Source organism: Harmonia axyridis, chromosome 1 (genome assembly GCF_914767665.1).
Source record: "Harmonia axyridis chromosome 1, icHarAxyr1.1, whole genome shotgun sequence".
NCBI classification, from domain to species: Eukaryota; Metazoa; Arthropoda; class Insecta; order Coleoptera; family Coccinellidae; genus Harmonia; species Harmonia axyridis.
The window spans coordinates 42,730,181-42,743,041 of NC_059501.1; the positions used below are offsets into that span (position 1 = coordinate 42,730,181).

General features: G+C 33.6%; 1 protein-coding gene across 1 annotated transcript in view; it reads left to right on the top strand.

Annotated features, from left to right (window-relative positions):
- Positions 1-12,861, top strand: part of LOC123670814 (PTB domain-containing engulfment adapter protein 1) — a 39,074-nt gene that overhangs the window by 9,582 nt on the left and 16,631 nt on the right. Inside the window, exon 2 of the mRNA XM_045604376.1 lies at positions 8,854-9,032. Within this exon, the coding sequence (XP_045460332.1) occupies positions 8,855-9,032 (178 nt within the window). The 5' untranslated portion in view covers position 8,854. The remainder of the gene's footprint in view (positions 1-8,853; positions 9,033-12,861) is intronic.

Sequence of the window (12,861 nt, forward strand, 5' to 3'; positions counted from 1 at the left end):
GAGCGTTCCATGCATTCATATCATTGTGGGTTTTACTTTCACACCAGTAACGATGTCGAAAGGACCTTGTCCTTCTACTATGACTGACGTCTGTATCTTCTTAACAACTCAGTTTATTATTCATTTTTTCTTTGTCTCAACTCGGAAAACCACTTGATTCTGTTACGAGTAATTTTTAATTTTCGTCTATACTTTTTCTTTGGGCCATAACCTGATAAGAATGCTGTTGGCTTGACAAAGAACACTTATAGATTTTAATTTTGTATCCCAGGATAATATAAGTACCTGAGTAAGTAAGTAAGTTATACCTTTATTCCATAAATTACAATATATGATTTTGAAAATGAAATTCGTCATAGATTTCTGCCAGTCCGATATTTTTTTTGCTCTACAGTTACTATTTGTTAGAGAATAACAATTAAATTAATGGTGTGGGAGAAAAATTACACCAAGAAGCAAACGCACTTACTAGAAACCTCAAAAGATTAAGGGAAATCTTCTCCTCACGGGACAACCAGGGGCAGCTATTAAAGGAAATTAGTAGTAGATTTTTCATTAATGGTGTGAGAGAAAAATTACACCAAGAAGCAAACGCACTTACTAGAAACCTCAAAAGATTAAGGGAAATCTTCTCCTCACGGGACAACCAGGGGCAGCTATTAAAGGAAATTAGTAGTGGATTTTTCATAGAGAACTAAGGACAAGTTGAGGTATTGAATCATTTCCACAAATTTTATTTTTACTTCTATATAAATTGAATTGAAATAAGTTTTTTACACTTATTGTTATTGATCAACGAATCATGCTTTCTCTCTTACAGAAAATTTTTCGGAAATTGAAGATAAACCGAGAGATGATCTCGCTAACATAAGTCACAAGATTTGTGACCTGCTTGATGAAGATTATTCGCTTCTATATATCGTCCAACAAACAGCAGAATATCATAATCAACAATATGATTTTTGGAAATACGTAGAGTACTTCACTCACAATGTACTTTAAATAAACATTGAAGATGTCAAGATGAAGACACGAAACATTGTGTTGAACAACTAAAATGGTCTTAGTATTCTGATATTTTAGTACCTCAAATTAGCCACAACTCCTTAAGATGAAGACGTCTTGACCTAAGAGGGGAAGATTCATATCAGCGAACTCGCCGAAAAAAACCTGATTACCTATCAACAAAAACATAGGTGAAGACCGGGTATCAGATGTTAACAACAACGGATATAAACATTGTAAAACAACGACCTTTCGGAAATCAAAATATTCAGAATATAAACAACGATCCGAGATAAGTCTTAAAAAGATAGTTTTGTTTATCTCATTATTTAGATTTATGTATAACTTGTTACTTCTCCCTTATATTGTTCAAGCTACGACTGCTACATAACTTATGTATTTTTTATTTCTTCGTTTTCATTATAATAAGCTCACGCACTTGTATCTCAGTGGCAGAGCTCTATAAGTTGCTCTACTAATCGTAACTCGGTCGTCTTGTATTATATTTGGGACAATGAATCTATTTAAGCAGGTAAAGTTCACAAGTATTCAACTCAATCATATGAATTATATGCAGGGTGTCCCGAGAGGAATACGACAAACGGATACCAATTTTAGACTATGTTCGTAAATATTGGATCACCTTGTACGAGAACATTACGACTTTTTTCGTTTTCGTAACCACAAAAAATTAATTCATTATAAAAATTCTTAATCTCTGCTTGGTATCTACAGGTTCATCAATCAACATTTCCCTATCAGTGAAATTTCATTGTTCAATAAATCTTGAACTTATGGGTAGAATTATGTAGAAATTTGAAGTTCGCAATTCATTGGGGATGGAACCAACAACTCCTGTACCTAATTTTCACGTATGTGCTCAGGATAATCCAAGATCAGTAATTCAAAAAATTCCCATGTTAGATTCTCGATGAATGTTTGGTGTGGTATCTACAACAATAGTTTAATTGGCCCTAATATTATTGGAAAAAGATTGACTGCAGAAATCTTGAGAATTTGGAACATACTTTGCCTGGTTTGTTATAAAATATTACAATGGAAACATTGGGGTTGTGACATGATGGAGCGCAGGAGCTCCTGCGCGAAATTTGACTTTTGTAAACAATGAAAACAGATGGATTGGCAGAAGTGGACATGTGGCTTGTCCTCCTCGATCCCGGAATCCCCTGATCTGACTCCCTTGTATAAGTTGTATTGTTTATTATGGGGAGCGCTTTAACAAGAGATCTATGCGAAACATATTAACAATAGGGAGCAATTTCTATAAAGAATTATAGAAATATTATAGATTTAATAATATTTCAAGTATATGAAATATATTGAATCTTGAAATATTATTAAATCTTAATCGAATACGATAGCGAAATATCACAGCAGGCTGTTGAATAATTATTACTCTCCATATACAGGAAGTTTCAATTACCAATCATGTATAAGTGCAAAACATTTTTTTAAAAATGAAATATGATTCAATGATTTCATTTTATTTTCTGTTATTTCTCGAGATTCTTCAACCTTAACTCGAGTCGTTTTACTACCTACTTGGAGTATATACAACAATATACATAGGTTTATACATATCAATCAAAATATGTTTGGAAAATTCTTCAGGAACTCTCACTAGATTTGTTTCGAACACATATTTGTGAAAATGTTTCAATAAAAATATAATCAAACTTAATTACTTCGAAGTATCAGTAAAGGATACCTTTTTCTGATCGACTCTGTATATTTTATTTTTTATTTACCAATCTGCCGAGTGAACTTTCACCTTGAACGATTCAAGGCATATAAAATATGCAATTTGATAGGAAATATATACATAACAGCATAGTATAAGGAATACTTCTTTATACAACGATAAAAGATATTTATTTCAGTTTAATTCAGGAGATCTTAACATCACCAATAGCAATTGATATAGATATCCTACAAAATATTTTAAAATGAATGAAGTACTACTATGCGTGCAGGAATAATTTTCTTTTATTGGATTTCAATCTGGGTGAACAATCGATTCATACTCGAGTTGTTTTATATATTCGAAAAAGTTTCTTCACAATGGCTATTTGAAATTTTAGAAGAGTTATTTTTAGCACCCTGTATTATCTAAACGGTATCATTTAGAGCGCGGATGCTATGAGGACATTTGAGGACATCACGAGTTCTACAACCTATAAAAATATTCAAGAAAATTCACCGAAAGCCAATTTCCCTTTGATGCGCTGCGTGGTCCTCTGTATGGAACAATGACAGATCCTACTTTCGATAATGCTGCATTAAATATAGCATATTCAATGATTGAGCAATTATTTTACATCATAATTTCACGATATCAGCGCGTGTCACTGATCTTACACAAGAAACTTGAAGACAATGGTGCGGAAAGTTAAGTAAGTAAATAATGATGTACTTCAAAACCTCATTGGCGAAATCGTACCAGCTATCATCTGGTACGAACAACACGTGCATCCGGAGTACTCTATCGAATTGAAGGTGACACACAGACCTGAAGACGGAACATGTATAATATATTGGACTTGGCGATAGCGTAATAATGTTTTTGAATTGGTCACTATAGTTCTCAAGACTTTGTTTTTTCCATTTTGGTGATACTTGGTCTTATCAAAAGTTTTTGTTTATAATTAATTTATGACACTCTTCCACAATCTATAAGATTACACCGAGTCCCGAAACAAGCGACGTCCTATACAAAACGAACGATCAGAGGTCTTCTTAAAATGGTTATCAGACTGAAATGCGATATGGAAAAAGTTTCGTGTAATTGAAAAATAATTGTCGGACGTTAAAAATACAAAACAATGTGTATATCATTAAGAAAATACGAAAAACCTTTCGGTCGCATAAAACAGCTAGAATAAATGGCAAAAATTTAAAAAAAATATGACGATGAAAAGCCAACTAGAAATGCATAAAAATTTTTAAAGAGGTACAAGAGGTGTCTACCTTGAAAACAAAATCCTCTTAGACCACTTTGATGGAGGCGAATCGAGTTCGATATGAAGACGATTAGAAACCGATTTCAAAATCATATAGAATATAAAAACAACATATGGAGCCTGAGTTCAAGGCAAAAATCACTTCGGCCTATGGTGAAGGGGTTTAGATTTCTTCTATAAATTCACCGCAAAAAAAAATTAATGATTTTGATATGAAGGCAAGTAAAAGCCAGAAATAATATCAAGACACATAAACTAGGGGAAGAAATTAAAGGATCAAAATAAATTTCGAAATTTTTAGCGGTTTTTCAAATGGCTGTATTTTCGATAAAAATTTTAGTATCTCAATTTGAAGAAAATATTTTTGAAGCTTGAAGTTTATAGTTTAGAGATCTCATGATGAAAAAATTTTTCAAGCAACGTGTATCGCTCAATCCTAATGAATACAGTGTCTAAAATTTCTACGAAATTTTTTCAGTTTTTATTTTTGGCCTACAGACTTGGAATTTTTTTCCAACTTAACCACTATATGGATGAGATAACTTGTTAATTCAGCTTCAATATTCTCTTTTCAAGATTTCGATACGAACACTTCTTTCTGAAATATAGAACTTTTAATTGAAAAGGACCTTTTTGTCTTTAACCATCAATATCTCAACAATCATGATTGCACAGAAAATTCAGGGGATGTTTTGAAATCTTGAATAAATTCTCTACAAGAAGTAGCTATGGTATTTAAGGAAAAAAATTTTCTTCGTTCTCTACATTTATTTGAAAAGTTGATAAAAAAGGGCTTTTGGAGGCTTTTCGGATAATCGAGCGCTGAATCGAAAAAACCATCAATGTTGAGAGTGCGTTTTACAGTTCAATATCACCACAAAAATCCCAGAGAATTTCAATTGAATCCATCCAGTGGTTTTTTTTGTTTTATTCGATCCAATTTTCAGAAAATTGAAGGACCACGCGTTCTAACCATGTTAGAAAATAAAAAAAAATTTCAAATTTTGCAAATTCGTTTTGAGAATAAACTGGCTTTTCTAGCGTTATAAAAGTTCTATAGATGAAGAGTTGAGATATGCAATTTCTGAAAAGCGAGTAGATCGATTTCGAAATTCCCTTGGGTATATCAACTTTATTTCGAATTTAATTTGGTTTCGGATCTTGTCGCCTGGTATATTTCTTGGAAGGAAAAATATATGAGATTCTGATGTATTTTTGTCTGGATCGGGTATTGTCAAGTGTTTTTTTTTTTGTAAGTTTATGTTTTTACTGTCAGAACAGCCCTTCAGCTGATCATTCGTTAGGTAGATGGCGATATTGTGTTTTGGTTGAGTATTTTAACTATTTGGATCCGGACGATCCAGATAGTTTGATTTCTTGCACTTAATGTATTATTGAACTTCGAGCAAATTCCAAATACAGTTTTAAGAGCATACAGACAGTTGTGATATTTCATTATTGATTTCCCTGCACTGTTCATTGAACATCATGGAATTCCGAAGTCAGTTACAAGATCAACAGCTGTGATATTTCATCATTGAGTTTCTTACAGTGATTAGTTCATCATCGTGGAATTCAGTTGTTGCTTAGCAATTGATAATGTATTATTTGATTTTCTTGAACTGATTAGTTAAACATCGTGGAATTTAATTATTGATTGGTTATTGATCTTGCATTATTTTTTCAATTGATTAGTTACTGATATTGCATTATTTAATCCCCTTGAACTGTTTAGTTGAACATCGTGTAAATCCCGGCCAGCTATAAATACCTTTCGTTAGTTATTGATATTCCATTAACGACTTTCTTGCTTTGAATAGCTGGTATATGATTAATTTGTGTGACTTTTTGGTGTAACGGTGGTGTCAATAGTAATCCCGATTATTTTTGTTATGGTTTTAGTTCTCTACTACCATCTGCGCATGCGCCTGAGCTCACGCGACGCATCTAGATAATGCAGTTTCTGCCCCTTATTAAGGTCTTCCTGATTCTATTCACCTCGTTGGACCAATTACTGGTTATTGATTACACTATTGCATGTATTTCTATTTAATGTACTTGAGTTATTTACTATCTTTTTGAATTACTGACTACATTGTTGAATTATTGATTACATGTGTCAGCGTAGTAGTTATTGAGTATTGTTTTGCTCCCTCAATTCTCTGGCTTATTATTATTATCTAGCTTAGATGTATACAGATGTTGTATTGTGTGGTACATCTGGGAGAATAAACAGTTGAAAGTCTCGAAATAACCACTTTACTCGATGGATTGTTGACAGGTGAGCCTGTGACCTTTGCAGAATTGTAGAGAGGTAGCATTGTTTCAAAATTGTTTGAAATCATCAGCTCATAAATCATGTTAACAAACATCATGCATATGGGTGGAATTCTAAACCATAAGTTAAAGGGTTCAATCAAAATAATTGGAAACTTTTCACGTTCAGATTTAAGCAAGTTCAACAGTATGATTGAATAGATAAAATAGTCAACAATTACATGAATTGTTGGGGAGAATTAAAACTACAATTAGCGAATATTATTGACGAATTTTTAGCGAAATGAATAAAATCGTATAGTCTACATTCATCTGAATAATTCCATCAATAAATGATCCAAAAAATCTTTTCATCAGATTTTTCAACAGAGCTTCAGATTCCTATTAGAGATATTCAAAATCTAAAGTCCGTTTTCTACATGAAGTGAGTGTCTTTCGTTAATAACGTAATCGGCGAAAGCCGGTAAACGGTAAATACGCTACACCTTCGTGTGACTCGATTATGTCGATTCTCACACATTAGTCACGTCACGTTTCTGTTCCGTCAGTTCCGTGAAGTATCAGTAGGAAAGAATATTCTTCATCGAAAGTTAAATGGCTCTGTCTACACTGAGCCGGTGTAGTCACAAATCAGTCATAAGTCTCACCGCAGTCAGCTGAACAGTAGTTCATTCTCAATTTTTTTCAACTTCAAATTCTTCTACTACAGTATCTAGTTAGAATTAACCAATCGAAATACCTAACTCGCATTAATATGCGAGTTAGGTATTGTATATTTGAACATTAATATGTTTGAAAGGAACAAGAAAACGCAACACAACTCTATTTTCATCAGTTCCAACCTTATACAGATGATATTACTCAACTCAGCTCATGATTTCAAAATAACGACTGCTCAATAAAAGAAAGTATTTTCGTAACTTGCGCTTATGCTTTTCTAGTTTACTATGCACTATGTTGAAACAAATCTCGGTAATTCCAAAATACTGAAAAAATTTTGTTTTATCGTCGTTCGATTCTTCATATAACGTGATAAACTCTGCTTCTGTTTCTCTTTTTTCCATGCCTCGTGAATACATTTTCTCTTCTTCTATTGTTTTAGCTCCTCTTAATCAGAAAAGAATGTTCATAGCCAGCTCGTTTTACCCTTAAATTCATACCAAACAGCTAAGTATACTTAAAGCACTCTAAATAATTGATGTAGAATGATTGAATACAGTCAAAATAACCTGGCGGGTAGATATGAATGTCTCTGCAATTCTGAGACTGGCCGACGGTGGTTTTGATTCAGAACGGTGACTGAAACTGAGACAAGATTGATGTGAGCGAATCGACCAATGTTGTATACAGAGGGGTGCCCGAAAGGGGTTTGTATAACCCCCTGGAGTATGACCGATACCCCTCCGAAGAAAAAGACTACCTCTTGCTCATCTCGAATAGTTTGAAAATTTATGTTACGGATGTGTAAAACTTTATTTGATAATACTGTAGAAAATATATTCGATATGAGGGATATAACGAATGTGCCTGTTAAATCTTCTTCGGACAAATGATAACACTGCCCCAGTAGCGTGTTTAGGATTTATGCCCCCCCCCGCGAGAATTGTACCAAAGCCCCTTGTTTTCAGGTGAATCTCTTTATTAATTTTGTTGTGAAAATATGCGTTCTAGAAGCAGAACGCATATTTTCACAACAAAATTAATAAAGAGCTATAATCACCTACGAACACTTTGAATAAATAACAACTTCTCAGAAAACTGGGAGAAATAATATTGAAATCTCAAAACAAACGTATAATTCTTTGAAATAATTTATAAAATATAAAAAAAACAAACGAACAAATTGAGATAACTAGAAAAGTACATAAAATATGATCAAAAAATTAATAAACTATCAAAATCCCTCGGAAATGATCATTGAATATAACCAAAACATGTATATAATATAAACACAGTGAAAATCTCTTCTAGCCTTCCTATCTGAAAATTTGTTTATAAAAATTGATTTATCCATTGCAGCAGCTGCTTCATCTGCTTCTTTCTTCTGGATAATATTGCAAGTCCATAAGAGACTATATGGACTTGTGACATTTTATTCCCTAAATAATTTTTAATGATTTTTAATTTGGAAAATCCCTGGTGCTGACCTGAAAGCTTCGATTTGGAACGCAGTCGGCTAGGGGCTGGACTGGGATGGCTTGCGTCGGCTTGCGACAAATAATAACGTGCAGGTACTGCACACAGAGGGTAGAATATTTGCAGCACATGACAGTAAGGGCCAGTTGTACATTTCAAGTTCACCAACACTTCAATGTTGACTGTGGTTCAATGACAAATTTCAGTTGTACCAACGTCGTTCACTGTTGATCGACAGTTCATAACCAAGATCAGTTGAACGCTGATCACTGATTGTGATTTTTTTTCAATGAATCCGATAAAAGAATTAGCTCCACTTCTTGAGTTGGATGCCATGTAATTTACAGCATTTATATTAGAATAGAAGTTTATTTTGCTATATTAGTTACATCTTGTTCGAAAGTATTTTATACTTATCTTCAGGCAAGAATCCCAATTATCTTTCTTGTTGCAGAATGTCCACATTGAGGAAATGGGCTCAGAACACACAAAATAAGTTGAATATAAAAACCAATAACACGAATGGTACTGATGGCGAGCGTAAATGGATTCATCCGCCTGGTACCCTCCAGAAAGGCCATATTGCCTATCTTGTCAAATTTTTAGGAAACATCGTGGTAGATCAACCAAAAGGTAATTTCGAATTTTGTCCGAATATTGCATCACCTCATCTTGTTTGCTTAATAAACATTGTAGAATAAGAGTGGAAGAATTTTATCTACTGTCGAAGAATATAAGATCATTTCAACTGGTTAATCACAAAAACATGTACAGGGTGTCCAGGATGCTCACTGAAAGCATCTCGAGAACTATTAAAAATCGAGGACCTCCCGATTTCTTTTTTCGAAATTATAATATATCAGAAAGCAGACCATTGGAATACGTTCTCGAGTTGCAGGGCTTTTCAGAAGAATAATTGTTTCAAATATTCTTGGTTTATGTTCGAGATATTTTTTCACTAATTTTTGTGGTTTATATAATGATCATCAGAGAACAGAAAAATATAGGGTGTCATATGTTTCTGTTACCTACTATATGATAATCATAACAGAAAATAAAAATATAGGGTGTTATATTTTTCTGTTATATGATAATCAAAAGAGAACAGAAGAATAGAGGGTGTCATATTTTCCTGTTTTGTTATGATTAACATATAAACCATAAAAATTAGTGAAAAAAGTTTTAGAATTTTTCGAATATCTCGAAGAAAATCCAGATATAGCGAAATATTTGAAAATGTAATTTTTCAGAAACGCCCTATAATTCGAGAACGAATCAAGATATCTATGATCTGCTCTTTTAGTCTTTTAGTTTTCGAAATGCTATCAGTGAGCTTCGAAGTTTGTACACCGTATAATACGTAGAGATACTCTGGGCAAATTTCGATGTTTTATCACTACAATTTTTAAATCAAAGTAGATAGACCATATTTTGTTACCTCATTCTAGTTCTCTTTTCCTGAGAAACTAACCAGTATAGTATTCATTTTTGCCCCCTTCTCTTCTTTTCGAGTTCGAATTTCACTAATACTGATGATAGAGCTCTGAAATTATAAGCTTATAAAGGCAGTTGTGTCGTTCGTCTCTTTAGCAAGGTTTCTAATAACGAAGCTATATAAGACCCTAAAATTGTGTTTTTTTAAATGAGAACATTGAGATTATTAGAACAAAAAAGTTTTTGACCATTTTCTTCTATTATACTGATACAAACCACAAGAAGTTGTATATTTTTTAAATCAGTAAAAATTATAAATTTCAAGAAAAGGCACAGAATTCTAGTGTTTCCATTTAAAAAACATAACTTCGGGTCATAGCTTCGTAATTAAAAATCCTGCTAAAAAGACGAGCATACCACTGGATTCTTCGTGAAAAACAGCCTGTATAAGTATAATGTTATAATTTCAGAGCTCGATCCTCACTATTAGCGGAGAATTTTTTTCGATATCGCTTCTTTGTCAATTTTCGCTCATCACTCGAAAACAAAAGAAGGTGGCTAAAAATGAATACTACTCTTGTTAGTTTCTCAGGAAATAGTAACGAAAATGGGTAACAGATTTTGTCTATCTCCTCTGATTTAAACGTTGTAGTGATAAAACATCGAAACTGGCACACTCTGTACACTATCTGGATAATGAAATATTCCAGTTTTCAATGCTCCTCCGAATGGAGTTCGTTCGGTTGAATCAGTAATTTTCAAATTTTGAACCGAAAATGGTCTTATGGTTAGATTCATTGTTTTCGAATCCGTGTTCAAATTCAATACTGTCTGGCCGTCCAGCACAATAACTCTCGAATGGGAAAAACTAAAAATTTTTTCATGGTAGGTTCGGATCTAGAGCGTCCTCAGTTGGCAACATCCGATTTAGATGTTAAATAGCTATTGCTTTACGAACAATTTAGTGTTGATCGCATCACCAGAATTAAAAAACATAAGAATATCTAAAAAAAAATTACACAATAGTTCTGTGAACCTAATATCTGCTAGGACTTCGCGATAAAAATATCGTGTATAGCATCAATCCAGCAATAACTATACATATATTTTCAATTTCGTGATTATGGGTCATTAAATCATTTGCAAAATAATAATTTTTTCATAATTCAATTCATACCTTATCAAAGCTGTTTTCGCTTTAGTCTGCCGAATTTTAAAATTATTGTTATCATAAGAAATATCTTTGTAGGCTTCAACTCAATCAATTTATTTCCAGAAATGCATTTAGAGTGCGAACTTGAAGAAGATAATTCAATTGCTCTCTATACGAACCTGGAATTTCTTTTCTATCTATTCACGATCGAGTAAATTCTTAGTGTTGTTCAAAATGTGATTGAGAAATAATAAGTTAGGACAAGTATTTTATCAGCATAGATAGGTTAAGCACCCTGTATCTTCGAAATAGTTGATTTCAAACTTGAAATATTTTCGGTTTCACGAGATAGGTCCTTCTCATTAGTGAACAATTACTTACTAGTTTCGAGACATCGTCTATAATAAGGAATATTTCAACAGTGTATACCAGCGCAGACAAAATCAACTAATCGAATAAATATTTGACTATTCTAAAATTCGACTAGTTCAATGTTTCTCTCTTCAACTCTTCATATGTTATCAGAAAGTTGTTATACTAACTGACAAAGAAACTGCAACACCCAGAAGGAGCTGTTTACATTAAGACTTTTTTTGGTAAAACATCTATGGTATGACAAGTAGTTAATGATTGAAATTTGGAGAATAAAAACGAAGAGTTTACAATTTTTTTAATAAATTTGTTAATAATGTTTTGTCCACCGCGATTATCTATACCCTCCCGATCACGCCTTGGCATTGATGCAATAAGATGGTCTATTTCTTCTTGAGGGATACTATCCCACCTACCTGTACTTCATGTACATGGCCTATGGGCGAAAGATCGAAAGTTTAAACCAACTCCGGCAACATGAGGTCAGGCATTATCTTACTGAAATATTGGATTCTCGAGCCGGTTAAGGTAAGGGAGAAACATATGGCTCCATTATTTCTTGAAGGTTACGCAGCGCTGTCATGTTCTTCGAATAAAGACTAAAGGTGACCCACTTGCATGTGCAATAGCGCCCCATATCATAACCGGTGTACATGACGCTCAACATCAAACTTATGTTCACTTTTTTCTTCCTGACGTCGTCTCACCCTTCTTCGGCCATCATGTGCACCCAAGGAGAATCAAGATTCATCATAAAAGACGACCTGATGCCATTCCACATTCCAATGTTGACGTTCTCTGCACCACTATAATCGTTTCTGGCGATGCTCAACCGTCAGAGGTAACACAAGTTGAAATCGATGTCGATAATGCTGCAGTCCAAGAGACCTTATCCGGCGGTTAACCGTTCGGACAGTTACAGGATGGCCTTGTTCTCCTAACCACTCATCAGCCAAAGATCAAGTTGTCGCAAATCGGTGTCTAAGTTTAAAGTCTTAGATGTCGATCTTGAACTTCATTTGGACCCCTTCGACGTCCGGCGCCTACTCTCCTTGGATTTTGGGCATTATCAAACCAATACAACATCTCATAACAGTAATCCAGATATTTCTGTTCATACGGTTAGCTATTTTTCGAAATGACAACACCGCCTTCTGTAGACCTCTTTCAAATTCATTTAACTGGCGATAAATTCCACGTTCACGTGCTCTAGGCATTTTAACAACAACTAAACATCGACTTTGGAACAGCTTGTTCTCATGAAAAAACTTTCACGATTTTGTTCTCCAAATTGAATCATTTGCTCCTTGTCTATGTTTTACCAAAAAAAAAAATTCAATTTAAACAGCTCCTTCTGGGTATTGCAGTTTCATTGTCAGTTACGATATTTAGAACATTTGAAAATTCGACATACTGTATAACACTAACACATGAAAAAGAAACATTAAAAGATAGGAACAATGAGAACAGCATGTGATTTGTTGGAATGATGAGTCACACCAC